Below are 27785 nucleotides of genomic sequence, written 5' to 3' on the forward strand. Positions count from 1 at the left end.
ATCCTGACATTGTCATCTTGGAACATGAAGAAAACCTCCACTGATGGAAAGACCTGGTCTTTCAGTATCTTCAGGTATCAGCTGATCTCATTGTTTGGAAACATAACGCTGGTGAACCTGACCAACTCCAGATCAGAAACCTAACCCCCAGTAGTCATAATGAGGGCATCACCTCATCCTTCTCTCTTCTTACCCTGATGCCCCCATCTGCTGGTTTATCTTCAACTCCTCTGGACTCTATGCCTACCATCAGGCATGGAAGCTGTGGTATCATTATACGGTACCTGGTCAACTCACTCCCCGGACAACTCACTCCCTGGTTAACTCACTCCCTGGTCAACTCACTCCCCGGTTAGGGTTAGGTTTAGGGTTAGGGTATTTCAGCTTTCAGTGTAAAAGGATATCATCCATGGATTTCAGCTAGTTATAGGTAAGTAACCTAATCATATGGGGAGTGAGTTTTCTGGGGAGTGAGTTGACCAGTGTCCCATTATACTATCAATTTCACTGATTCAAGTCTGAGTCAGAAAGACGACAAATTTAGTGGAACTGTTCCAGTTCTGGTGCCGTTCAGCTCCATTTGTGGTCTTTCTGACTTGGTTCATCAGGTTCTTGATGGGTCTAAGTCATGATTTTGAGGAGACCAGTCTAGAACTTTCATTCAACAAACTTCATTCCAGCCTGATGGAACCATTTCTTTACCACATCTGATGTGTGTTTGGGCTCATTGTCTGGTTGAAACATCCAGCTGTGTCCAAAATCAACTTTCTGCTGATGGTTTTAGGTTCTCCTGAAGAACATGGAGGTGATCCTCCTTCTTCATTATTCCATTTACTTTGTGTGAAGCTCCAGTTCCACAGAGCATGATACTGCCACCGCCATGCTTGATGGTAGGTTTGGTGTTCTTGGGGTTAAAAAAAAGTCCAAGGCCTGCCTAAGACAGTCTGAAACCAGTCTTCAAAAAGTCATAAACCAGGACCAAAATCAAAGCTAAACTACTCCTAAAAAAGTCCAAGACATTGTAAAACCAGTCCTAAACCAGTCCTTTAAAGGTCTGAAACCAGGACCAGAATCAAACTTAAATCAGTCCTAATGAATGTTCAGAACCAGTCAGAATCCAGTCTGAAGCCAGTCCTCAAAAAGTTAAAAACCAGGACCAAACCGAACCTAAACTACTACCCCATCCCTCTGGAACAGATTAAATCTGGACCCATCAGACCACATGACTTTCTTCCACTGATCCAGAGTCCAATCTTTATGCTTCACAGCAAACTGAAGCCTTTCTTTCTGATTATCATCACTGATCAGTGGTTTTCTTAGAGCTACATCTATCTATCTATCTATCTATCTATCTATCTATCTATCTATCTATCTATCTATCTATCTATCTATTTATCTGTCTGTCTGTCTGTCTGTCTGTCTGTCTGTCTGTCTGTCTGTCTGTTTTCTAGTTTCAGGCTGTAGGTTGAACGTGTCTTCTGGTCGGTGAGTTTTTCTCTTGTTTATTTCTTCTCGTCCGTCTATTTTGGTTAGTTCCTCTTTGCTGCATTGAACTGAAACATCCCAGAACTCACCCGGAGACAAATAGAATAAACTGGGAGTGGATTGTGTTCAGAGCTGAGCAGACAGTCGACTCCCTGTAGGAACATTAGAGGACGGATTCCTCTTCAGGAACTTAAACGTCACGTCGTGTCTCCAAAACACTCCTACAGCTTTTTGTGATGTTTCCACTCACGCTGCATGTTGGGAATTAGGGAGATGAGATGAAAAAGCAGCCGGGTTTTCATCCGCGGCGCTTTGTTTCATCAGCCGTCCGTCAGGGCGATGATGAAAGCCTCTCATTACGCTGGCGGTGGACGATGGACACTGTCGGATCTAAATTCCACATCAGACCTCCTCGCTGAGACAGACAGCCAGAGGTTATTAGAAGGAGCTCCAGGTTGCAGCACCTCCACACTCGGCAGTGCTGCCTCTGATCTATCATTCATGGGAGCTCATTTAAAATAGCGTGAAATATTTAAAGTTGGCTGCTTCGGCCTCAGAGGTCCACGACTGACCTCTCTCCTCTTATTACTGCAGGAGGAACCAGATGAAACCAGCAGAGGAGGAACTGATACGAGCTCCATCATCATCACCACCTTCATCACAGTAGCCAGAAATGAGTTCATTAAAGACGAGGATGGAGGGGTCGGGAAAAAGTCAGGAAACAGAGAAAAATGTAACATAACAAAACTAGAGTCATTTTTAAAGCAAAAATCAGTGTTTGCAGTATTTTCTGACATTTAATCAACAAATGAAGCTGTAAAGGACCATTATTCTGAGAAAAAACTATCATTTTGTAGAATAATTATTTGGTAATACCAGTTTTGTCCATTAATCCTTTAGCTGTTCGGTTTGTAATATGTCAGAAAATGGAGAACGATGTCTGTCAGTGTTTTCTAAAACCAAAGATTGGAGACGTATTTGAAGCAAAAACCATCATTTCTCATTATTTTCTGACACTTAATTGACAAATATTGCTGTAAATGGTGATTATTATTTAAACTCGAGCTAAAACTGTCATTTTCTTATTATTTCCTGACATTTTATCAATGTAAATGAGCTCAAACTGATGATGACTTTCAAATTCACGTGACTCCGTTTGTTTACGCCGCCATGTTGGCAGGAAACTCCGCTTCAAAATGAATGGCACTGGTAGAAAATTTACGCCATCTGAGTTTACTTTTCATTTTAAATCAGACGATATTATAAAATATACAAACAAACTGGACAAACTAAACATATCCGATCCATATCATGCCCCCGGTATCTTATTTAAGAATCTTGAGGTGGTCGGAGCGGACCTTTTACCGGACCTGCGGTACCCTGACGTCTACAATTACCTGATAAATTTTCCTTCATCCTACTCCGGTAAATCTCTTAAAGCCTATAAAAGCCTTGAGGGGTATAAATGGACACAGGCTAACTTTGTCACCGGGATTCAGATCTGGAGTCTTCCTGTGAAGGATATTGCTGTCGTCACTGGGAGGGTAAGTGTAGCTTTACTTAGCTTAACTTAACTTAGCTTACTAAACCATACAGGTTTAGTAATTGCAGATGTTTCAAAATCTCTTACTTGACTTAACATGAAACATATCAGCATCATATTGCTAGAAATTACGCGATCAGATATAAAGCTTAGGAAACGGATTCTGTACCTGATACAAAGTGGTCGCTACATAAGTGGAATCAGTTGCCTGTGGGTTCCCACCGCTCCGTTTTCTTCTGCTCGCTTCTTGCACGTTTTATGGCAGTGATCCACCTCTGTCGTCTTTCAGGATCTTTGGGAATCCGATAAAATGTTCTCCTCTTTGCTCGTCCTCAGCTGTTCTGGCATCCCGGGGTGCAACAGCTGTCCACCATATCTCTGATGTCTATGCTGAAGAACGTTTAGGAGTTAGCTGGCAGTAGTTTAAACAGCGCGCCTTCCTGCCAATATGGCGGTGTTTTGATTTCGACTGTTGCATGCCGGGATTGTGTGACGTCATCTCCCGGAGCTCTATAAACACATGCTGCAGGTACCAGCAGCCTAGGTTGCAGGGAAAACGTGGACTGGATTTCAGTGATGTGGGCGTGCTCCAAATGAACAAGTGGAATGGACTGGATAACAACGCACTGACTCAGACTCTCTACCTTCCACTATGAAGTGAAGAGAAACTAAGATTTATGATCGTATCTAGGTTAAAATGACTGGTTATGTGATTATGTATTTAAACTCAGATTCTGGTCACATTATATGGAACTTTTTTCCACTTTTTTGGAAAAAAAAAACAAACAACTTTTTTTAAAAATAAATGAACATAAAATTATTTAGGGGGGCTTAAGAATATTTTAGGGGGGCTGAAGCCCCCCTAAAATAGGCCTAATGACGCCACTGGTAAACACCATTTAAAATGAAAACGGTTCATTTCACATATTTGCCCTCTGAACAGATGAAGTGCCTCATGTTTATTTATCAACTCCACAAAATAAAAAAAAATCAAAATGTACAATTAAATTTAAAAAAATCAATGTCATGTAAAACTGTTGTATGTTATACGTAGGTCTTCCCAATGGATATTAAAAAAAAGTTTTAATGTGCATTTTTTATGAAAAACTAGTGAATTATCCTCACTGAACAAGGATCTGTGAGGTAAATACTGATAGAAATGGTTATTATAATGGAGTTAATAATGAGATATCAAAATGTGTCAAATCTTGTTGTAAATGAACCAAAAGAAGTCCCAAATAAACTTGAACAAGTCCCAGAAAAATTCAGAATTTGTTGAAATTTGTTCAAAATGACTGAATTTGTCCAAACAAATTAAAAATTACCAGCAATGACTCCAAATTTGTCAAAAATAAGTTGAAATTTGTTCAAAACTACTTAATTTTCGTAAATGACTTGAAATTTGTCGATAATGAATTGAAACTTGTGTTCAGTGACTTGAAATGTGTCTTGAATTATTGAAAAATCATCCAAACTGACTCAATGTTCATCCATTATGAGTAAATATTGTCCACAATGACTTGAAACCTGTTCAAAACTACTCAAAACTTCTCAAAACATGTTAAAATGGTCCAAAATTTGCTAAATCTTGTCCCAACAACTCAAAAGAAGTCCCACATAACCCTGAACAAGTCCCAAGAAACTCAAAATTTGTGCAAAATGATTGAATTTGAATCAAAAATTATCAATAAAGACTCAGAATCTGTCCATTCTGTTGGATTCTTTGATTCCTGCTTTGAACACTCTCGTTATTCTCTGGATGATCTTCATGAGGTAGAACCTGAGATGGTTCTCCAACAGTCTTGAAGGAGTTCCAGCGATGCTGAGCACTTGTTGGTCCTTCTGCCTTCACTGTGTTGTCCATCTCATCCCAAACATCTGGACTGGGTTTAGGTCAGGTGACTGTGGAGGTCAGGTTATCTGACCTAAACAGCACTCCATCCACTACATTTACCCTCTAACACTACATTTACCCTCTAATGCTACATTTACCCTCTAACGCTACATTTACACTCTAACACTACATTTACCCCGTAACACTACATTTACCCTCTAATGCTGCATTTAGCCTCTAATACTACATTTACCCTCTAATGCTACATATACCCTCTAACGCTACACCACATTTACCCACTAATGCTACATTTACCCTCTAATACTACATTTACCCTCTAATGCTACATTTACCATCTAAAACTACATTTACCCTCTAACACCACATTTACCCTCTAATGCTACATTTACCCTCTAACGCTACATTTACCCTCTGCTACATTTACTCTCTAACGCTGCATTTACCCTCTAATGCTACATATACCCTCTAATGCTACATTTACCCTCTAACGCTACATTTACCCTCTAATGATACATTTACCCTCTAACGCTACATTTACCCTCTAACGCTACATTTACCCTCTAACGCTACATTTACCCTCTAATGCTACATTTACTCTCTAACGCTACATTTACCCTCTAATGCTACATTTACTCTCTAACGCTACATTTGCAGAGTCAATCTGTGTTGATTTAAATAACTGTAATATATTGAAATGTGTATTATTTCAGATTGGGACTCATTTAATGTCTTTTCTAAAAGTGGAAGTCTTTTTGTACGTGATTTTAAGATGTTAAATAACATGAATAATGGTTAAAGTTCATATCCCTGGTTGCAAAAATAAATCCCAGTAAAATCTACATCACATTTACTGACATCATGTAGAGGATTAAGCTTTTCTCCGTCTTCTGTGGAGCCTCAGTACTGATATTAATGACTATAATCTCGTTGAAGTGTCTATTATCTGGGGAATGGCAGCGGGTTTGAACTCAGTATTAGCAGATAATAAATATTAAATGACTCCGATCGGACCGGGACACCCCTTTAGCTCGAAGATAACCTTCTGGATTCTGTGTAAAACATGAACTTCTGTCGATATAATGTAAAATATCTGAGCAGGGATCTGTCAAAATAAACGAGGAGGAAGAGGCGGAGGATGGCTGAATGTGTCAAACAGAAGAAATGATGCAATCTGGTAAGAAATTCGAAGAGAAGTTTTTATTATGAATATGGCACCTGTCAGATGGTCAAAACTGGGTTACAGAAAGACAACCATGTGTGTGACATGTTCCTCTGAACGGATGAGAACCTAGCAAACTTAGAAAAGAACAACCGCTATAAAAATGAAGTATGTACATTTTCGGATTTGCAGCATTATTCATGGTAAATGAACTCAAAAAGATGTCTTTCAAAATAATAATAATAATAATAAAAAATACGCCAGGCACTCAAAGATAGCATCAGTTAGTCGTGAGTTTCTCCGCTCTGCCACGAGGGAGGAGGATTAAAACAAAAAAATAGAAATGTACCATAGTTTTCTCTTTTTTAATATTTTAATTTGTTTGTATTTAGAATTTTATAACACTGTTAACATTGATAATAAGAGATTCCCTCTCTCCCGTATTTCGGCTACTTGGCACCAAGTTTCCTCATAAAAGAATCTGTATAATTGTACAAGAAATAGTTAAAAACACAGACACAGTTTCTTCACAGGTAAATGAAGTGATTCTTCAATATTTGTAATTCTTAAACACTATGTATTTTTGACAGCAGCTGTGATTAAGGTTTTTAAGAGTTTTTAAAATCACCAGCAAAGTTTTTCATTTTTTGACATAAAACACAGAAAAAACATTGAAACAGCTTGGACCGGCTGTTTGGTTTTTGTTACATGTGGGTGTATTTCCTGGTTTCGTCTGAGATGTGTGTCCCGCCCACCCCCCTCCATACCGCCCCCACTGCCACCGTGCCATCAACAAACATGGCTGTTTGCTAAGCCTTGCCCACGCTTTCTTCACCAAACGTGACCGGTTGCTAAGCCCCACCCCCTTTTTTGCCAAATATGGCCTTTCATCAAATCCCGTCCCCGTTTTCACCAAATTTGGCCTTTCATTAAGCCCTGCTCCCTCTCTCCACCGAATGTGGACGTTCGATAAGCCCCACCCCTTGCTCTTTGCCGAATGCGGCCATCCATTAAGTCCCGCCCACTCGTGCTTTCATGCGAAAACCGCCAAAAGTAGAAAATACAGCGGAGCGCAGAAACAAAATGCTCCTGAAGTTTTAACATTCAACGGATCCAGCGATGGACCTCCGATCACGTTCCTCGTATCGAACACAAAATTTCGTAACCTGGGTTTGTTTTATTTTATTGTCGCAGTAACAAGACATTGACTGGCCACAGAAAGCACAGACGCCACAGATTGTTTTCCTGATGTGTCGGGGAGATGGGAGGCCCGCTCGGTTTGACAGTACAGACTTGATTCCTCCTTCGGGCCTCCGCCTCGTCCCCGCTCGGGCTCGACAGACTCTAAAAAAACACAAGAACTGCTGGACCGAAAACCAAAAAAACGGAACAAAAGAACGCGGGATCGATCGACGACTTACTAAACATGCAGTTCGGTTTTTCCAAAACACCTATAAAAATAGATTTATAGTGCGAAATATTTTTTTCTTCTTTTAGTTTCTTTAGAAATCTTTAAAACTGTTTTTTATTACGTGTCCTGAAAGACTTATGTGATTTTTTTTTCTCCCCCCTTGAACCACTTGTTTAACTCAGTTTGTCCCTTGAGAGAAGTTTGGAAGTCAACAAGTTTTGGTGGGAACCAATGAAATACACCCAATGCACACAGGAAGCCCCAAGGGACTCTGGGAAAACGTTTCGCAACTGAGGGTTTCGTGGTTGTTCTGGGACTACGTCTAAAATGCTACTTGAGGCTTTTTCCTCACCATAATTAAATTTCTATATAGCGTAAATATTTATTAGTCATTTAATAGTTTGTTTGCAAAGAGTTGGAAACTGCAATTCCCAGAATTCCTTAGTGGCAAAAAACATGGCTCCATAAACCTTTGAGCTAGTTAAAGAATCCTTTCGTCTCTGAGAGAAAAGACAGCGAGATAAAGAGGTTTCGTATAAGACTACACAACAGCAAAAAGCAATAGCAGAGAGAGAAAGAGAGGGAAGGATTTAGAAAAGAAATGAAAAGAGAGGTTTTCCAAAGACAAAAAGGAAGCAGCGAAAGAAAAGGTGGACTCTACAAAGTTTTTTTTAGTTTTTTGCAAAGGCCACCGAACACGAAATTCGAACACGAACCTCCACTGGTTTCACTAAGACTGCAGATAGAAGGAGGTACGAGGACGGGACGGACCGAGGAGGCAGGGAGGTCATCTTATGGCGGAATGGCAATCATTCCGTTAGACACCACCCCCCTGTCCTCCAAGCCCTGCCCCTGTCCCCACCCCCCCACACTAGAGATAGAGCACAGAGAAGACAAAGGACAAAAACAGCTACAGTAGCTCAGTATATACTGCATATAGTCAACACACACAGAGAGAAGTCGCCATGAAAGACTTTTGACAGCCAGTGACACTAAACACATCGGAAACACGTTTTACGGCTTAATCACACTGGGTAATAAAGATGACAGGATGGCAAAGACGGGGCTGTCGACTTCAAAAAGATGGACAATTTTTATACCCTTTTAATTATTATTATTACTTATTCTTTTTTTCTCTTTTTACCAAAAAAGTAGAAGAAAGAAAAACTTACAAATGAATCACAGTGCTTTTTAAAACACTAAACCTTTTCTTTTTTGGCAACGGAGGCTGGAGAAGAAAAAAAACAAAAAACAACAGAGAACAACGACAAAGACAACGTTGTTTTAAAGGAATGTGATTTTTTTCTCTTCCTCAAAAAACATTTGTATTCTTTTTTTCTTGTAAGTTATTGGATTGATTGTTTGATTGATTGATTGAAAATGCATGTCTTTATTACAATCTCCTTGTTGATATGTGGTTTTTAATCACAGGGTCCGGCGATGGGATGGAAGAGAGTGGATTGTTTAGGAAAATCTCGTGGAGGTGATTCTGGTTTAGGAAGAAGAAGAAGAGGAGGAGGAGGAGGAGGAGGAGGAGGAGGAGGAAAAAACCTAGAAGATGATGATCAAACAGGAGCCGGTCGAGGCTTTCAACATTCATTTTTCAAGTTAGCAATGCTAGCTAATTAGCCTCAGTCTCACAGAGAATTAAAAGTGATTCAGTTAGAAAATACATACAAACAAAAACACCGTAGAGGCTCAAATTCAGCCGACCGCCTCCATGGTGCTGTGCAGAGCGCCCCCTGGTGGAGGGAAGAACATGGAGGCGACGCCGCTGATTTCGAGTCCGACTTTCCTGAAGGTCAGAAAATAAACTTTAAAATCATTCCCCCTCCACAAAAGAAGCCAGTCTGTCAACGAACTGTGGGTTGGTTTGCAGCACCCACATCAGCCAGCTGAATCAGGGTTACTGGACGGTCGGTAGCACCACGAATCTGTAGAAATGTGGACGGGAAGATTAAAGATCAGGTAGTGAAAGGTAAGAGGAGATGGGAAGAGATGCAGAGGAGGTTATGTTTGGTGCGAGACCTGTAGGTAAACTCCTGGGATAAACGAGGAAGTAGTAACATTCGATAATTCACAGGTCATTACCCGGCTGAAATTGCTTTTTTTGTTTTTCTTCTTAATGCTTGATTCGTTAAATCTGAGCTAGAATATTTTATAAAAAAAGGAAGAAATGAAAGGAAAAAAAAACATTAATTCTCTAAACTATTCCCTCAATCGAGAAACGTCCTCAAAAACCTTTTTTCAAAAGATTATCTCTGAGACCTTAGTCGGGTGCAACACAGCCCCTTCCTCTGGTTTAAAAACGTTCTTTTTCAAGCCTTGATCACATCAAGAAACATTAAGGAGGAACGCCACGTAGAGTTTCTGTCGGTTACAAATCCCTGCACGTCCTCCTTTAAATACACACAAACAGCATCTTCATAAAGACGCAACAGAAACAAGTCAAATAATAAAAATTATCTCCGTCAGGCTCCAGCGGAGTCCTTAGGCAATATGAATTCTCTGTAGGCAAAAAAGGAATTCTTTACAATAAAGAATAGTCAGTTTTTGTTCATTTTTCGAGAGAAAAACGTTGCTGATCGCAAGAATCAGGAGCAAAGAGAAAGATTGAGAGAGGAGAAGAGGATGAAGAGAGATAAAAGATAGAAAAGAGGGTCATTCATGTCTGTTACACAAGCTCAGTTGCTCAGATTCAAAGTGCTAGAGTACATCTGTCATCCTGTCCTTTCTCCCCTCTCGGAAACACAGTGCTGTACCGTGTAGGTAAAACAAGTTCATAGGTTCAGTTTTTTACTAGTGAGTAGTCTTTGCTTTGACACAGTTGTTGATTCCGGAAACACAGTAATGCGGTCTTGGATGTTTTGCGTTAATCCTCCTTCCTCTCCAGAGTCGTCTGCGTGGTGTGGATCCCGTTGCTGTACACTGGGAACGGTAGCGTCGAGAAAAGTCCCTCCGCCGTGGTGAAAACGTTGGCCGCCGTTGGCATCTGACCTCCAAGGGCGCCATTGCCTCCCGTGGCAGCCGGAGATCCGACGAACGGGCCGGCAGCCGCGGCTGCCGACATGTTGAGCCGGTGGACGTGGTGGTACAGCATCTCCATGGGCGTCTTAGGGTCCAGGCTGAACCCTGAGCTGTCGACGAAGTTCATGGCAGCGTTGGGGAGGAGGTTGCCTTGTGCCATGGCCAGAGTGACATCCGCCGGTGCATACCTGATGGTGCCGGTGGTGTAGACCCGTGGGGCCGTCGTGCTGGTGGAGGCCAGAGTCCCAGTGACCCGGTGCACCAGCGGCAGCACCACGTTACTGGCCTGCAGACGTTGCAGCGCCTCCAGGTCACCGGAGTACAGCAGCGACGAAGAAGTAGTGGACGAGGAGGAGGACGTGGACGAGCAGGCGGAGGAGGAGGTGGTGGTGGGAGTGCCTTGCTGCTTGTCTCGGGGGGAGGCGGAGAGGGGAGGCGACAAGGGGTCGGCAGATGAGGCGCTGGAGGAAGGAGCCAAACTGGCAGCGCTGGAAGCCGAAGACGGGGCTGAGCTCCCGTTATAGGGAGGCTTCCTCACTCCTCCGGCTCCTCCCTCGGTTCCAGGAGGTGTCAGGACAGAGTCGGGGATGGCGACCTGCAGCGAGCCTCCTTGCGGGGAGGGGAAGGTGTCGTGGCTGCCGGGGGCAGCCGGCTTGGACGTCATGCTGTATGGAGACTCGTTTCTGGAGATCTCTCTGTTGGGAGGGTAGTTCCAGATGCTGCTGTCGTTGTCAAAATTGATGGGTTCCGTCATCTCGGTCTTGATCTTAAGAACCGTGGACGTTGCACTGGCGCTGTTTGGGGATCCGGAGGCGGTGAGGAGGTGGGCAGTGGAGGCCTGTGATTGGTCGACCAGCAGCGTGGAGTCTCCCATCGCTACAGGACTGGGCGTGGTAGAGGACAGACGGAGTCTCCTGCTTCGGGATCCGTCCCACTTCTGCACTTTTCTCCTCTTCCTCCTCTTCTGGAGCTTGTTTGCAGTGTTGGCATCGTCACAGTCCTGCATGCCTCCTTCTTCCTCCTCTTCTTCATCCTCATCGTCCTCTTCCTCCTCCTCCTCCGATGAAGACGTCTGAGAGTTGTGCAGCTGGACTTCCTCCCCCTCTCCATAGTGCTCCACTTTAATATGAAGCCCTCCCAGGTTGCCCAGTCCGCTGATGGCACTCAGTCCTCCCAGTCCTGTGAACCTTCCCTGCCGACCTCCTCCTCCTCCTCCTTCTCCTCCTCCTCCTCCTCCTCCTCCACCACCTACACCTCCTCTGGCCTCCTCCACCTCCTCTGCTTCTCCATCTGAAGGCTCCAGACTGTCATCGCTGTCTTGGCTCTCGGGGTTACTAGAACTGTCTCCTTCTTCCTGACGCTTCATCTCCTGTTCAGAGGAGCAGTGTGGTTGGCCGGGCTGCTGCTGACGTTTGCTGTCGGCCTCTGGATCCTCGCTGTGTTCTGCTTGGTGGCCCGGTTTCCCCTCGGACTTCTCGTTGTCTGTCGGGGAGAAGGAGGCAAGTTGGTTAGAAGTGCTGAAAAAAAAAAACAGTTAAAAAAGAATCTAAGAATTGTCAAGGCTTGGACTGTGTGGACCCAAACTCAACTCTTGAAAAGACATTGGCAGAACAAGATGATCAGTGATCTTTACAGCTGTCAGTAGGTCTACTCTAGAACTTTCTACAAGAGACGTTCTCCTTTCCTGCTTCCAGTATTTAAGTTTAGTTTCAGAACATATCAGGTCCTTGAAGTCCATAGAGGTGGGCCCAGATTTATCACTTTTTAATGGACTTTTTTCATAATTTCTGAGCCTCAGAACTTCACCAGTCCAGCACATGGATGCATGACATTTAGGAGGAAAAAAACATGTGAGTTCTGTTAAAAACTGACACAAGATCAGTTTTACATCCATCCAGGAGTCACAGTCTGAACGCTGAATCTGGTTTCTGGTCAGTTTTCTAAAAAAAAAACAACAACTTTGGATCCTCTAACTTTACAAGCTTTTTAGGGCCTGCAGCTACAAAACATCCTCATGTCATGATGCTGCCACCACCACCGTGCTTCACATCATGATGCTGCTATTTATAAAATTACAGATTTTATTTTATTTTTGTACAGCCTATTCTTTCCTTTGCAGGTTCTACTGTGAACTAAAACTCCTTTAAACCAGCCGCAGCATCAAAAAAACATCTGTATTATAAGGAAATGCTGTTTTTTTCACATCTTACTATCATATTTTTTGCTAGTTTGTATCTTTTTTGCACAAAAATGCACCAGATTAACGGTAATTTTAGAATTTAAATAAAGATTGTGTTTTTTTTATTTTAAATAAAGATTGTGTTTTTAATTTTTTTTAGTGTTGAATGAAAGATATTTATATGCCCAAAAAATTCTAAATTTACATATGATACACAGCACCCTCCATAATTATTGGCACCCCTGGTAAAGTCTTATAACAAATTCAATTTTTATTGCAGAAGCATACTCTCACACTGAAAATTGTTGAAACATGTATTATAGGAGAAGATTAGGTGCTATTTCGTTGGTGAAAGGGGGTTGTACAAAGTTTTAACATCAGGGGTGCCAATAATTGTGGCACACATGATTTGATGTAAAAGAGTTATTTCTTAATGTGTGATTTTTTCCCCCCACTGAATAAATACACGAGTTAAAGGTTGGATTTTCCTCTTATTTTCCATTGTGGTCCTATATCATTTTAAAAAAACTGAATTTATTAGAAGCTAAAGAACCCATCTTAACTAGGGGTACCAATAATTATGGAGGGTGCTATATACAAAACAATAAATCTGTTACTATACAAGATATTTCTCATTGAATAAACAAATCTATGGAAAATTACACAAGTAATTTCCCTTTTTCTGTCATGTATTAATATATTTACTATGTTAAACTTGAAATTAAGAGTTTTCTCTATTAAATAAGAAGGGAATAGTTGTATTTTGATAGTTTATGTAAAACAACAACAATAATAATAATAATAATAATTTTGGAATTTCCTGTCCACCTCTTCTTCCAAATCCACGGAATCCTCAGCAGGAATGTGGGTGAAACGTCTCATTCCCACTGAAGATTCTGTGTATCTCAATACCTGTGCACAGCGACTCAGGTGCTCATTTCTGCAGACAGGTTTTCCACGTGTTGTGTTTTCTGCTGCTGTGTGTTGGGTATCTGTAGCTGCTGCTGTTCAGGCATGTTGGCGCTGTCCGGCCCATTACACTCCCAACACACACCCAGAGCGACGGCTGCCAGAACACACCGAGGCCAGCAGCTGGCAGCGACACGCTCCCCGACGGCCGCCCAAATGTCGACTCAATCGCTCTGTCTGGGGGGGAAACCTGCTATCTCCATTAGCTGCTCTGTCCAAGCAAAACAGATTTATTCTCAGGCTGGGAGTCAAAAATGGACCCCAGTTTCCCCAGAACCAGGGAGGGACAACAAATCACATGTATCAGGGGTTGTCAGGAGGGTGAAGCTGTAAAAAATCTATAGAATCTGTAAAAAAAATATTCCACCTGACCCCCTCAGAACCATAAGATTTATTTTATGGATGATAACTGCAGCATGTTTAATGAAGCTACCTTCAGACTGTGAATATTTCCAGAATTCCAGGTCCTTGCGGTACAAGGAGTTGGGTCATTAATCAGTGATTAATCAGTGGTAGGTCTACTCTAGAACTTTCTCTAGGGGACGGTCTCCTTTCCTGCTTCCTGTCTTCAAGTTTAGTCTCACATCATGATGCTGCCTCCACCGTGCTTCACATCATGATGCTGCCTCCACCGTGCTTCACATCATGATGCTGCCTCCACCGTGCTTCACATCATGATGCTGCCTCCACCGTGCTTCACATCATGATGCTGCCACCACCGTGCTTCATCATGATGCTGCCACCACCGTGCTTCACATCATGATGCTGCCTCCACCGTGCTTCATCATGATGCTGCCACCACCGTGCTTCACATCATGATGCTGCCTCCACCGTGCTTCACATCATGATGCTGCCTCCACCGTGCTTCACATCATGATGCTGCCACCACCGTGCTTCATCATGATGCTGCCACCACCGTGCTTCACATCATGATGCTGCCTCCACCGTGCTTCATCATGATGCTGCCACCACCGTGCTTCACATCATGATGCTGCCACCACCGTGCTTCACATCATGATGCTGCCTCCACCGTGCTTCATCATGATGCTGCCACCACCGTGCTTCACATCATGATGCTGCCTCCACCGTGCTTCATCATGATGCTGCCACCACCGTGCTTCACATCATGATGCTGCCTCCACCGTGCTTCACATCATGATGCTGCCACCACCGTGCTTCACATCATGATGCTGCCTCCACCGTGCTTCACATCATGATGCTGCCTCCACCGTGCTTCACATCATGATGCTGCCACCACCGTGCTTCACATCATGATGCTGCCACCACCGTGCTTCACATCATGATGCTGCCTCCACCGTGCTTCATCATGATGCTGCCACCACCGTGCTTCACATCATGATGCTGCCTCCACCGTGCTTCACATCATGATGCTGCCTCCACCGTGCTTCACATCATGATGCTGCCTCCACCGTGCTTCATCATGATGCTGCCACCACCGTGCTTCACATCATGATGCTGCCACCACCGTGCTTCACATCATGATGCTGCCACCACCGTGCTTCACATCATGATGCTGCCTCCACCGTGCTTCACATCATGATGCTGCCTCTACCGTGCTTCATCATGATGCTGCCTCCACCATGCTTCATCATGATGCTGCCTCCACCGTGCTTCATCATGATGCTGCCTCCACCGTGCTTCATCATGATACTGCCACCACCGTGCTTCACATCATGATGCTGCCACCACCGTGCTTCACATCATGATGCTGCCTCCACCGTGCTTCACATCATGATGCTGCCTCCACCGTGCTTCACATCATGATGCTGCCACCACCGTGCTTCACATCATGATGCTGCCTCCACCGTGCTTCACATCATGATGCTGCCACCACCGTGCTTCACATCATGATGCTGCCTCCACCGTGCTTCATCATGATGCTGCCACCACCGTGCTTCACATCATGATGCTGCCTCCACCGTGCTTCATCATGATGCTGCCACCACCGTGCTTCACATCATGATACTGCCACCACCGTGCTTCACATCATGATTCTGCCACCACCGTGCTTCACATCATGATGCTGCCACCACCGTGCTTCACATCATGATGCTGCCTCCACCGTGCTTCACATCATGATGCTGCCACCACCGTGCTTCACAGTGTCTAAGGTGTACTTTTGATGCTTTGTGTCTGTCAAACATGATGTCTACTCTAATAGACAAAAGCTTCATTTTAATCTCATCAAACCAAAGAATCTTCTTCTGGTTTCTGATAATTCACCATAGAAAACTTTAAAAGGTCATTCTGGTTAAACTTTAAGGCTCATATCAGCAGAACAAGTTCTAGACTTTTGCTCTTCTCTCCATGTTTTCTGCTTGTCCAGTCGGTCTCCCTGCAGCAGTGTTTTCCAGTTAGCTCCTACTGTCATGGTAAATCTTTAACGGCACAAAGCTCAGAAATATTTAGTGTTTTTCTGCTTGCTGTGGTTTTTATTGAACCTACAGGAAGTGGATTTAATGAAGACGTTCCAGCAGCAGGTTTGTGTAAATCTTGCAGTTAAATGGTTTAGGTTGTCTAACAAGAGACAACAAGACTAAAACTAAACCATGTGATGAGGAGTTTCCTGGTGCAGCAGGTTGTTCTGGTTTAACCGCTGAAACTTCATCACTGCAGTAAAACAAGCAGCTTTTCCTCGGTTTGTTTTTGGCTCCTGCTCTGTCCTCTCTGGCTCCACTAGATTACATGCCAGCAGGTCGGAGGTCAGATATCTAATTTTAGAATCCACTGTTGTGGAGCTCCTCAGGCCGCTGAAACTCAAAGCCGGACGTCTCTTGCAGCAGCTGGCAGCCAGGACCCGTCCTCCAGCGGCCGGGACCCGTCCTCCAGCTAGAAGAGCAGCTGGCAGACCCCTCATGAAGGAAACACAGGCGGCAGCACCTGATAATATTCTGCTCTAGGTGGAGCTTTGTCTCCGTCAAAAACGTAGAAATGATGTTTAGATGTTTGATTTATCTGTCAGCAGGGAGACGATCACGTCAGTTTATCGTCCTATAACTCTGTGAATGATGAACATCCTGAACTTTTAAAATAATCTCTGCGATATTCTTATTTATTATACATATCTACAACATGTGCAGGTATTTTTCTATTTTACATAAAAACTACTAATATTTCAGTCAATATTTCCATTTGTGTCAGAATCTGTCTGAAACCACAGGCATGTGAAGAATACTATTTTTATGTATGTACATCTATCTGGTTTATTTTGGATATTTTATATTTTGTATTTCATTGCCTTAATTTTTGCACTATCTCTGCTAACATTTGCACAAATAATTTGTATTTAAATATTTTATTTTATGCTATTTTATTTTATTTTATTTTATTCTATTTTATTTCTTTTCATTTTATTCTATTTTATATTAATTCTATTTTATTTTAATTCATTCTATTTTACTGTATTTCATTTCATTTTTATTTCATTCTATTTTATTTTTTATTTTATTTGTATTTTATTTTATATTTGTATGGATGTCTTTTATTTTGTTCTTTATTTCCTAAATGTTTGCAGTGTTTGTATCTCTATTAACATTTAAGAATTTATTTTTAAACTGCTTTAATTTATTCTATTTTATTTTTATTCTGTTATATTTTATATTTATTTTGTTCAGTTTTATTTCAATTTTACAGAAGGGAAATCACAAAATAAGAACCTCATTGCTACCTCTTTTTCTGTCATTTGTTGGCATATCTACTGAGTCAAACTTGAATATATGAGTTTTCTCCATTAAATAAGAAGGAAATATTTGTATTTTAATCATTTATTTACGTAAAATAATAACGATTTTCTTGTTTAAAAAAAGGAATCTTTGTCCACAATTCCAGCTTTCAATGTTGTTGTTTTTTAAAGACATTTATGTTCACAGCCTGTTTTTGTCATCTCATCCATCCATATTTTTGTGTGTAAAATTACAGATTTCACTTTATTTTTTTAAAGAATGTTCTTTCCTTTGCAGTGAACAAAATCCACTTTAAATCAGCTTCAGCATTAAAAAAGCATTTGAATTAGAAATATTTGCTGTTTTTTCACTCCACAGCCAGATTTTTCACCGTTTTTGTTTTGTTTTTTTTTGCACAAAGATGCACCAGATTAACTGTAATTAGTGATTTTATAAAATAAAATACAAAAACACAGAAAGCATAAATAGTCTTTGGAACAAAACCACATTATAAATCACAGAAATTATCCTAAAAATCTGCCTGTTGCAGACTTTAAATCTCCTCCTGCTGTACTACTGTGATGAAACTGAACTATTATTTGTATCATTTCCCAGCGTATTTGGTTCTGATGAATGAATTCTGGCTGCAGCTCAAACTTTGGCCTCGTCTGTTTTTCTGTTGGCTTTTTGGATTCGGTTCTGTTCTGAGCTTTGTGGGTTTTTCTTTCTCGAGGCGTTTCTGTGGAGTCTGCAGGTATTTCGTGGTATTTTCTGGTGCTTCGCGGCGTCGTGCAGCTCTGCCGTATTTTATCTTTCTGTCATCTGGTGGCCGCTCGCGGCTGCCAGCAGCTTTCATCCCTGCAGCTGTTGGATTCGTGACCGTTCGGCCTGGCAGAAGCTCTCTGGCACCGAATATTCAAGAGGAATCACTCGGATTTTACACGTTTTGTTGTGTCTGGATAAGCTAGAAGAATTGTAACTGTGACAAAAAAGCAGCTTTAAAAAAAGGAGCATTTTTAAGTCACTGATGCTTAAATTAGATAAAAAATACCAGCGGCAGACCCATTTAATAATGAAAAGTTTCCAAAGAGACACAAATTCAACACAAAAAGATGAAAATTTCACAGAAACATGAAAAACCACCATGAAAAGATGCTACATTTCTACTAAAAGAGGCAAACTTACACCAAAAAGACAATAATCCTGACAAAAAGAGGTGAAATCATGACAAAATGTGCTAAAGCACACCCAAAATCACCACAAAAAGATGCTAAATCTCTACAAAAAGACAAAAATCATGAAAAAAAGAAGTGAAATCACAACAAAACAAGCTAAATCACCCTCAAAAATCTCCAAATTCTTATAAAAAGATGCAAAAGTGCCACCTAAAGATGTGAAATCACCTCAAAAACACACTAAATTCCCACCAAAAGACCTAAAATATCCAAAAGTGATGCTAAAATATTACAAAAATGTGCACAATCACCATAAAAAGATGCAAAATGTGCACATAAACATGAAATGTCACCACGAAAAGAAGCTAAATCTCTATTAAATGAGGCAAAATTACCATAAAAAAACGACAACTGTAATAAAAAAGTGAAATCTCCAAACCACTACAAAAAGACAAAAAAAGCACCACAAAAATATGAAACATCAACATGAGAAGATGCTAAATCACTACTAAAAGAGGCAAAATTACCCCAAAAGACAAAAATTCTGACAAGAGAATGTGAAATAATGACAAAAAAGTGCTAAATTACATGCAAAAATCTCCAAATCACGACAAAAGGAGATGAAATATTTATGAAAAGATGTAAAATTGCCACCTAAAGATGTGAAATCACCTCAAAAGCACACTAAATTCCCACCAAGAGAGCTAAAGTCTCCAAAAGGGATGCTAAATCATTACAAAGCATGCAAAATCACCACAAAAACATGCAAATTTACCACAAAAACATGAAAAATGACCATGAAAAGATGATAAATCTCCACTCGATGTAAAATTACCACAAAAAGGCAAAAATTGTGACAGAAAATACGTGAAATCACAACAAAAACGTGATAAATAGACCCAACAATCTCAACATCACGTAAAACGCAGCAGTCTGGATGTAAAAACACCAGAAAATGACGATATTCTGTTTATAACTCCTGTTTCTCTTCGTGTCTCCATCTTTTCATTACATCCGGCTGACGTCTTTATTTCTTTTTTTCCACCCACCTGAGTTTTCTTTGGACTCGGACTCGGAGTCGGAGGTCTCTGACGACTCGGAGGTTTTCTCCGGCAGGTTTGGCAGCTGAGCGATGTCCATGGGAGTGTCTTTATACTCAGGATTACTGACAAACAGAGAAAACAGGAGTTCACTCACATATTAATTTACTACAATTTATTTATTCCTGCCATAATGACACAAATCTGAACGTAAAGATAAAAACAACCGAGTGGAAATATTATATTCACGATTCATAATTTTAGAATTTACTGCAAATTTTACAGAAACAAAACAAACTTTATTCATTTTCTTCATAATTATAATCAACAGTTAAACCAACGGTTGTCGTGGCGACCCCTGACCTGAGGACGTAGTTGACCCAGATGATGTTCTTCTCGCTGGCGTTCTTGGCGTTGATGGCGATGGTGGCGCTGGACTGGATCCAGATGTAGCCGCCGTTCTTCTGGATCCAGCGGTAGTATTTAGTCACACACTGACCTTTGTTCATCACTGACACACACACACACACACACACACACACACACACACACACACACACACACACACACACACACACACACACACACACACACACACACACAGAGGAGGTTAGCTTGCTTTGGTATTTCTGGTATTTTTAGTACTTTAGTTGATGTTTGTGTCAAACTTTCAGACTTCGTTCATCACAGACGACAGGAAACAGAGGACGGATCATCAGCTGGACGTGAGCTGCAGCCGTCATTAATCACAGAAACAGACACAGAAGTGTGTGTGTCCTGTTTGTAAATGTGTGTGGGTCTTCATTAATCTCCAGCAGGTTTAAAGCAACAGACGAATGCTGGACTTCCTTGAATGCACTCTGAACACAACATTTCTGCATCAGAACAAACTTTCCTGTAAAATTACAGTAAAATCCTCACAGCTTTGGTCACCAGGATGTTTTTACTGAAACAAAAAATCTTTCTTGTTATACATACAAAATAAACTGTTTTTTAAAAAGAACTCAGTGATGCTTAAATGAGATGAAATGTCCTGAATGTCGACAAAACTAAGGAGATCATCGTGGACTTCAGGAAATCCAGACCCAGCCACACACCCCTCCGCATCAACGACACAGCCGTGGAAGTCGTGAGCACAACCAAGTACCTCGGGGTGCATATCACTGACACCCTCGGCTGGTCGCTCCACACCACCTCCCTGGCGAAGAAGGCACAGCAGCGCCTGCACTTCCTGCGGCGGGTGAAAAGAGCCTCCTTCCCCCCTCCCATCCTAACCACCTTCTACAGAGGGACCATCGAGAGCCTGCTGACCAGCTGCATCTCCGTCTGGTCTGGGAGCTGCAGGGCCTCAGACTGGAAGTCTCTGCAGAGAGTGGTGAGGACAGTGGAGAAGATCATTGGGACCTCACCCCCCCACCATCCAGGACACGGCAGAAAGCTGCTGTCTATCCAGAGCCCACCGGATCCTCTCTGACCCCACCCACGCCCAACATGGACTGTTCTCCCGCCTGGCGTCTGGTAGAAGGTTCCGGAGCGTCCGCTGCAGAACAGCCAGACTCAGAAACAGTTACTTCCCCCTGGCCATCAGACTGCTAAATGCCAAATAACCCCCGACCACACACCTCACGGACAATATCTGAATATCTTTCTGATGGACATGCACTACAACGTTTACATTGTTTATATACTGATTATTCTATTTTGCACTATTTATTCTGTTGTTTACAACCTGTTTAACTATTTATTTGTATTTTCAATTTTTTAACACCCCCACATGTTGTAATACTGAAGCCAAGCAACGGCATTTCGTTGCCAAAATTTCACTGCTGTGTTTTTTGTGCAATGACCATAAAAGAAAGTCTAAGTCTAAGTCTAAAAATACCAGCGGACGTAACATTTAATATGAAAAGTTTCCAAAGAGAAATAAAAGCTTCATTAAAAGATACTAAATCTCTACTAAAGAAGGAAAATTACCACAAAAAGACAAAAAAAATCCCGACAGAAAGATGTGAAACCACAACAAAAATGTTTAAAAAGACACAGATTCTTTGTGTTTTGGGACCAATGAGTGTAGAAGCTGCTGCAGTTCCTCCTTCCTCCACCAGGCAGCGCTCTGACCCTGGAATAACCTTCAGAGGGAAACGCTTCCTTCCTCCTCTGAATCAACATGTATGAACATTAATCACAAACTCCTAAGTTTAACAAACAAACAAAAGGTTTTCTCTGAAGAGAAGAAAAAGAAAGTTGCTGCTGATTTATAGAAGAAGAAGAAGAAGAAGAATTAAAACTACAGAACCCGATGGTTAAACTAACAGAATAAACTGACTCTGGATCAGGTCCAGGAGAAGAAACTGTTTACATCAGATTCACATCACATGACCTTCAGGGTGCCTTCCTTTGTTAGACACACAAATACAGACACACTAGAATTACACAGTCATCACACGCACTAACACACAACCATCACACTCTCTCTCTTTGTGTCGTTGTGGTTGTTTCTAAATCAGAACTAGAAGTTTTATCATCAACAAAAACAATTAAAACCAGCAAAATATTGACATAAATCTAAGTCATTCTTCAGGTTATCCAGGTCTGACTACCTGTTCAGGTAAACACCTGGTTTACAGACAACTTGTTTAAACCTACTAACCTGGTAGATTAGACAGAACTACTACGGTACTATAAAATACACAAAATCACCACAAAAAGAGGCAAAATTACCACAAAACCCCCAAAAATCCCCATGAAAAGATGCTAACTCTCTACTAAAAGGGGCAAAATTTCCACAAAAATGCAAAACTCATGACAAAAACTTGATAAATCATGACATAAATATACAAAATCACCATAAGAAGATGCAAAATTAGCGCAAAACCCCAAAAATCACCATAAGAAGATGCAAAATTAGCGCAAAACCCCAAAAATCACCATAAGAAGATGCAAAATTAGCGCAAAACCCCAAAAATCACCATAAGAAGATGCAAAATTAGCGCAAAACCCCAAAAATCACCATAAGAAGATGCAAAATTAGCACAAAACCCCAAAAATCACCATGAGAAAATGCTAAATCTCTACTAAAAGAGGCAAAATTATCGTAAAAAAACAAAAATTGTGACAAAAAGATGAGAAATCATCACAATAATCATGGCAAATAACACCACAAATCTCCAAATCACCCCCAAAAAATCACCATAAAAATACAAAAAACATAAAAAATCTCTATGAAAAGATACTGAATTTCTACTACAAGAGGCAAAATGACCACAATACTATACCTGCTAACCAGGTATAGTAGAAGTGTAGATAGAGCCAGATATAGTAGATAGAACCAGGTATAATAGATGTGTAGATAGAACCAGGTATAGTAGATAGAACCAGGTATAATAGATGTGTAGATAGAACCAGGTATAGTAGAAGTGTAGAGATAACCTGCTACTATGGGCCCCTGTCGGACAGAATAAACACTCGACAGAGGACTCGTCTGGTCGTCCCGGTGAAGCCGATCGGACACTAATGAAGGAGGAGGAGGGGGCGGCGCTGGAGGCTCGCCTGAGGCTGCAGCAGATTAAAGGACTCCTATTCCCTTTAAACCTCCTCCTCTTCCTCCTCCTCCTCTTCCTCTCTTTCATTCACTGTCACTCTGATCCTTCTGTCTACCTCCACTTCACCTCGTTTAGCCCGACCGTTGCCATAACGAGGAGATCATCCACAGCTTCTGCCTGGATTTATTACAGAAAATCAGCTTTTGGAATGTTTAAGTTCATTAAAGTCTTTTAATCCTTTCTAGACATGAATTAAACCTGGTTACCATCAGCTGAGATACAGATAACCTGCTGCTTTCTCAGTTTATTCTTTTATTTATATTAAATTTGACTGTAAACTTTGTCGCCCTCTTGTGGTCACTTGCAGGCCATCAGGTCATAATTTATCTTCTGGTCTCATTTTAACAACATTAGAGCTTAAAGTTTCTAAAATGCAATAATTATAAACAGAAAACAGATATTTGTGACACTTTTATGGTTCTTTATAACGAACAGCAGCAGCATTCAGGGAAATTTCAAAAAGTAACACTAGATGGTCACAAAAATGTGCAAAATCACCATAAAAAGATGCAAAATTAGCATAAAAACAAACAAAGTAACCATGAAAAAATGCTAAATCTCTCCAAAAAGAGGCAAAACTACCCCAAAAAGACAAAAATCTGGACAAAAATGGCTCAATAGCCCCACAGAGATCTCCACATCGCTACAAAGACACCAAATCACCATAAAAAGATGCAAAATTAGCACAAAACAATGACACATCACCACGAAAAGTTTCTAAATCTCTATGAAAAGAGTCAAAATTACCCCAAAAAAGACAAAAATTGTGACAAAAAGATGCAAAATCACAACAAAAATGTGATAAATGGCACCAAAAAAAACTCCAAATCACTACAAAAATACACAAAATCACCATAAAAGGATTCAAAATTTGCACAAAAACATGAAAAGTCACCATGAAAACATGTTAAATCTCTACTAAAAGAGACAAAAGTAACAAAAAAAGACACAAATCATGACGAAGAGTTGTGAAATTACCAGAAATACATAAAAAAGGTCCACAAAGAGACTTAAAATCACCTAAAACAGGAGGTAAGGTAAAACATCTGTTCTGACTGAATTGTCGGTTCAAAAGTAACGCTATCTTATAATAACAAACGACAAAATGAACATTGTCCAGCTAGGCTAGATTACCACATCAGGATGCACAATCACCACAAATACACCCAAAATGACCTCTAAGATACCTAAAAGCTCCACAAAAAGGAGCTAAGTCATTACAAAGACATACAAAAGCACCACAAACACAATCACAAACAAAGACATGAAATCCCTTCAAATACACACCAAATTCCAACTAAGAGACTTAAAATCTTCAAAAATGATGCTGAATTGTTACAAAAAACACACAAAATCACCACAAAAAATGGTGAAATCACGACTAAAATCACAGCAGCTACAGAAACCTCTGATCGAGATTTTCAACGTTTCTGTTCTCATCAAGGTAAAAACATGAAACCTTGTGAAAGTCAGAAGAATGACTTTGTCTGGTGTCTGAAATTTAAAGAAAATATTTAGATTTTTTCAGTGTCAGACAAGCTGAACTCGGTCATTATTTTTCATCTTTTTGTAGTGATTTGGAGATTTGTTGGGGCAACTGAACAAACCTTTTTACATAATTTTGTCTTTTTGTGGTACTTCTGCCTCTTTTCATAGAGATTTAGCACCTTTTAATGGTGATTTTTTTCTGTTTTTATGCAAATTTTGCATCTTCTAATGATGATTTCACATCTTTTGCAGAGATTTAGAGATTTAGAGAGACGGTCTGAAAGAAAACAGTGGAAGGTTTTTTTTAAACTGTCAAAAACCTGAAGGTGACTCACATCATTTCTGTCCACCTTCAAATATAAAATAAATGTTTCCCTGCATTAATAATTTACAATCCGTAACTCTGACTGTTGAAAAGCTGCAAACTCTGACTGAATGCCACATTTCAGAGAAAAATACTGAAGAAATAAGAGAACATTTCTGGTTTAAATACAGAAGAGAACTTTGTGTAGGGATTTAGAGGTTTTTGGAGCTATTCAGCTCGTTTTTGTTGTAATTTCACATCATTTGGTCACAAGACGTGTCTTCTTGTGGTACTTTTGCCTCTTTAGTGGAGATTTAGCATCTTTTTGAAGCGATTTTTCATGTTTTTGTGCTAATTTTGCATCTTTTTTATGGTGATTTTGGATGTTTTTGTAATGATTTAGCATCATTTTTGGAGATTTTAGGTCTCTTGGTGGGAATTTAGAATATGTAGATGTAGTATTTGTGGTGATTTAAATCCTTTATTTGGTAATTCAGTCTGATTTTGTGGTGATGTCACATCTTTTGGAGGTGATTTTGTGTCTTTCGGTAGTGATTTGAAGTTTTTCAGAGGTGTTTTAGCTCATTTTTGTAGTGATTTCACATCATTTTGTCATGATTTTTGTCTTTTTGTGGTCATTTTGCCTCTTTTAGTAGAGATTTTGCATATTTTCATGGTTATTTTTCATATTTCTGTGATAATTTTGCATGTTTTTATAGTGATTTTGGATGTTTTGAAACGATTCAGCATCACTTTTGGAGATTTGGTGTGTCTTTATGCTGACTTCACATCTTTATTTGGTGATTTTGTCCATTTTTTTTTTTTTTTTGGTGATTTGAGGTGTGTTTGTAGGGTTTTTTATGTACAATTAATTGTACATAAAATTAACTTTTTAACTTAAATTTTGATTATTTTAACTTTGAACAGAAGCATGAATGCGAAAGAACACGGAAAATTTATTTGACTTTTTCCAAATTAATACAGTTCAATTACTATAAATTATTATGGCTGATAATTCAATTCATGACAGAAAAATGTTTTCGAGTTAGTGAAAACCAACAAAGAATTTAAGCTACTGTAAGCTAATAAAGCATAAAGTCTTTGATTTAAAATAAATCCAGATAATTAAGCTTTCAGACAGATAAGACTTTTATTTATGCTACTTTATCTTAGAGAAGATTATTTTCTCCAAACTACGTCACATAACAGAATACCTGCAGGTTTAAAGTCAGATTTAACAGATTAAAGCTGATCCTGGATCTGTGGTTTGTTCCAGTTACCAGATATAAAATCTTCCATCCAGCTGATGAACTGATCCAGGAACAGTTCAGGTAAAACCTCAAAAACAGCCAAAGTCACACAGAAGTCATCCACGGTGCTGTTTAGTGTGTTTTAGTGTGCTAGTGTGTGTGTGTTTAGTGTGTGTGTTTAGTGTGTGTCAGCAGCAGATAAAACAGACCTTCAGTGGTTCATTAAAGCAGCTTCAGTCCAGAGAGACGATTTCTGCTGAAACGCCTGAAGGCTGAAAACCACCGACTCTCTGATGTCACATCTACCTGTCCACCTGTCTGTCCGTCTGTAGTGATGTCATCTCTTTAGTAATTCTGTCTGTTTTCCCATCTTCATCTCCAGCCTGTATTATTTTCTCATTTCTTTTTGTCTCTCCATCATCTAACCTGTCCTCTTCTTGTCTCTCTGGTTTATATTTTCCTTGAGTTAAAAGCTGATTCTGTCTCTCTGTAGGTAAAGTCACCTTCCTTTCTTTCTTCCTTCCTGTTTTTGTTCGCTCTGCTCATAAATTTTACAGCAGTCGAAGCTTCCTGAACTTCATGTTTCTGTTCTTTGTTTCACTTCCAGCTGATCCAGTCAGTCTGAACTCATCCTCTCAGCTTCTACCCAGGTCTGATCTAGTTGTTGTCTAGAGCTCAAAACTAAGATTTGGAAAACTGAATTTGGAGAATTTTGGATGTTTTTACACCTGGAATTTCTGTATTTTCACCTTAACACAAACACATTTTAAAAGTTCGATATCTATGATTTTCGGTCTCTTAGTGGGACTTTAGTGTGTATTTGTGGTGAGTTCACATCTGTACGTGGCAATTTTGCATCTTTTTGCAGTGATTTGGAAATCTTTTGGGCTGTTTAGCTTTTGCTATGATTTCACATATTTTTGTCACAATGTTTGACTTTTGGTCCTAATTTTTCCTCTTCTAGTCGAGACTTTTCGTCCTTTCATGGTGAACTTTCATGTTTTTGCAAAAATTTTGCATTTTTTATGGTGACTTATTTTTGTAATGATTTAGCATCTCTTTGGAGTTTCAGGTCTCTTAGTGGGGATTCAGGTCTCTTAGTGGGGATTCAGTGTGTTCCTGTGGTGATTTCACATCTTTAGGTGGCACTTTTGAATCTTTTTGTGGTGATTTGAAGATGCTTAGGGGTGATTTAGCTGGTTTTTGGAGTGATTTCACATCTTTCTGTCACTATGTTTGACTTTTCGTGGTCATTTTGCTTCTTTTAGAAGATATTTATATTTTATGGTGACATTTCATGTTTCTGTCCTAATTTTGCATTTTTTTTATGATTTTGTGCATTTTATTGGAGGTTTGCATGTTTTATGGTGATTTTATCTCTTTTATAATTATCTGGTTTTTTTGGTGTGATATATCACTTTATTGTCATGAGTTTGCATCTTTTTGTCATGAATTTTGTCATTTGGGGTAATTTTGCATGTTTTTGTGGTGATTTTGTCTTTTAGTAGTGATTTTTAGACTTTTGGGGCTGTCTAGCACATTTTTGTCATAATTTCACATCTTGTCACAATCTTTGTCTTTTTGTGGTAGTTTTACTTCTTTTTCATCTTTTCAT

At 40.3% G+C, this 27785-nt stretch overlaps 2 protein-coding genes across 3 annotated transcripts in view; one reads left to right on the forward strand and one right to left on the reverse strand.

Moving 5' to 3' along the window:
* The window catches only part of LOC110959949 (neuronal PAS domain-containing protein 3), a 394699-nt gene that overhangs the window by 88157 nt on the left and 278757 nt on the right, over window positions 1-27785 (forward strand). The window lies entirely within an intron of this gene.
* LOC110970602 (neuronal PAS domain-containing protein 3) overlaps window positions 6059-27785 on the reverse strand; it is a 247038-nt gene continuing 225311 nt past the window's right edge. For both annotated transcript variants that reach the window (XM_051947568.1, XM_051947573.1), the window contains exons 8-10: window positions 19890-20037; window positions 19536-19651; window positions 6059-11962 (exon numbers count right to left, since the gene is read on the reverse strand). In XM_051947568.1, the coding sequence (XP_051803528.1) occupies window positions 10326-11962; window positions 19536-19651; window positions 19890-20037 (1901 nt within the window). In that variant the 3' untranslated portion in view covers window positions 6059-10325. The remainder of the gene's footprint in view (window positions 11963-19535; window positions 19652-19889; window positions 20038-27785) is intronic.

This window comes from Acanthochromis polyacanthus, chromosome 1 (assembly GCF_021347895.1).
Source record: "Acanthochromis polyacanthus isolate Apoly-LR-REF ecotype Palm Island chromosome 1, KAUST_Apoly_ChrSc, whole genome shotgun sequence".
NCBI lineage: Eukaryota > Metazoa > Chordata > Actinopteri > Pomacentridae > Acanthochromis > Acanthochromis polyacanthus.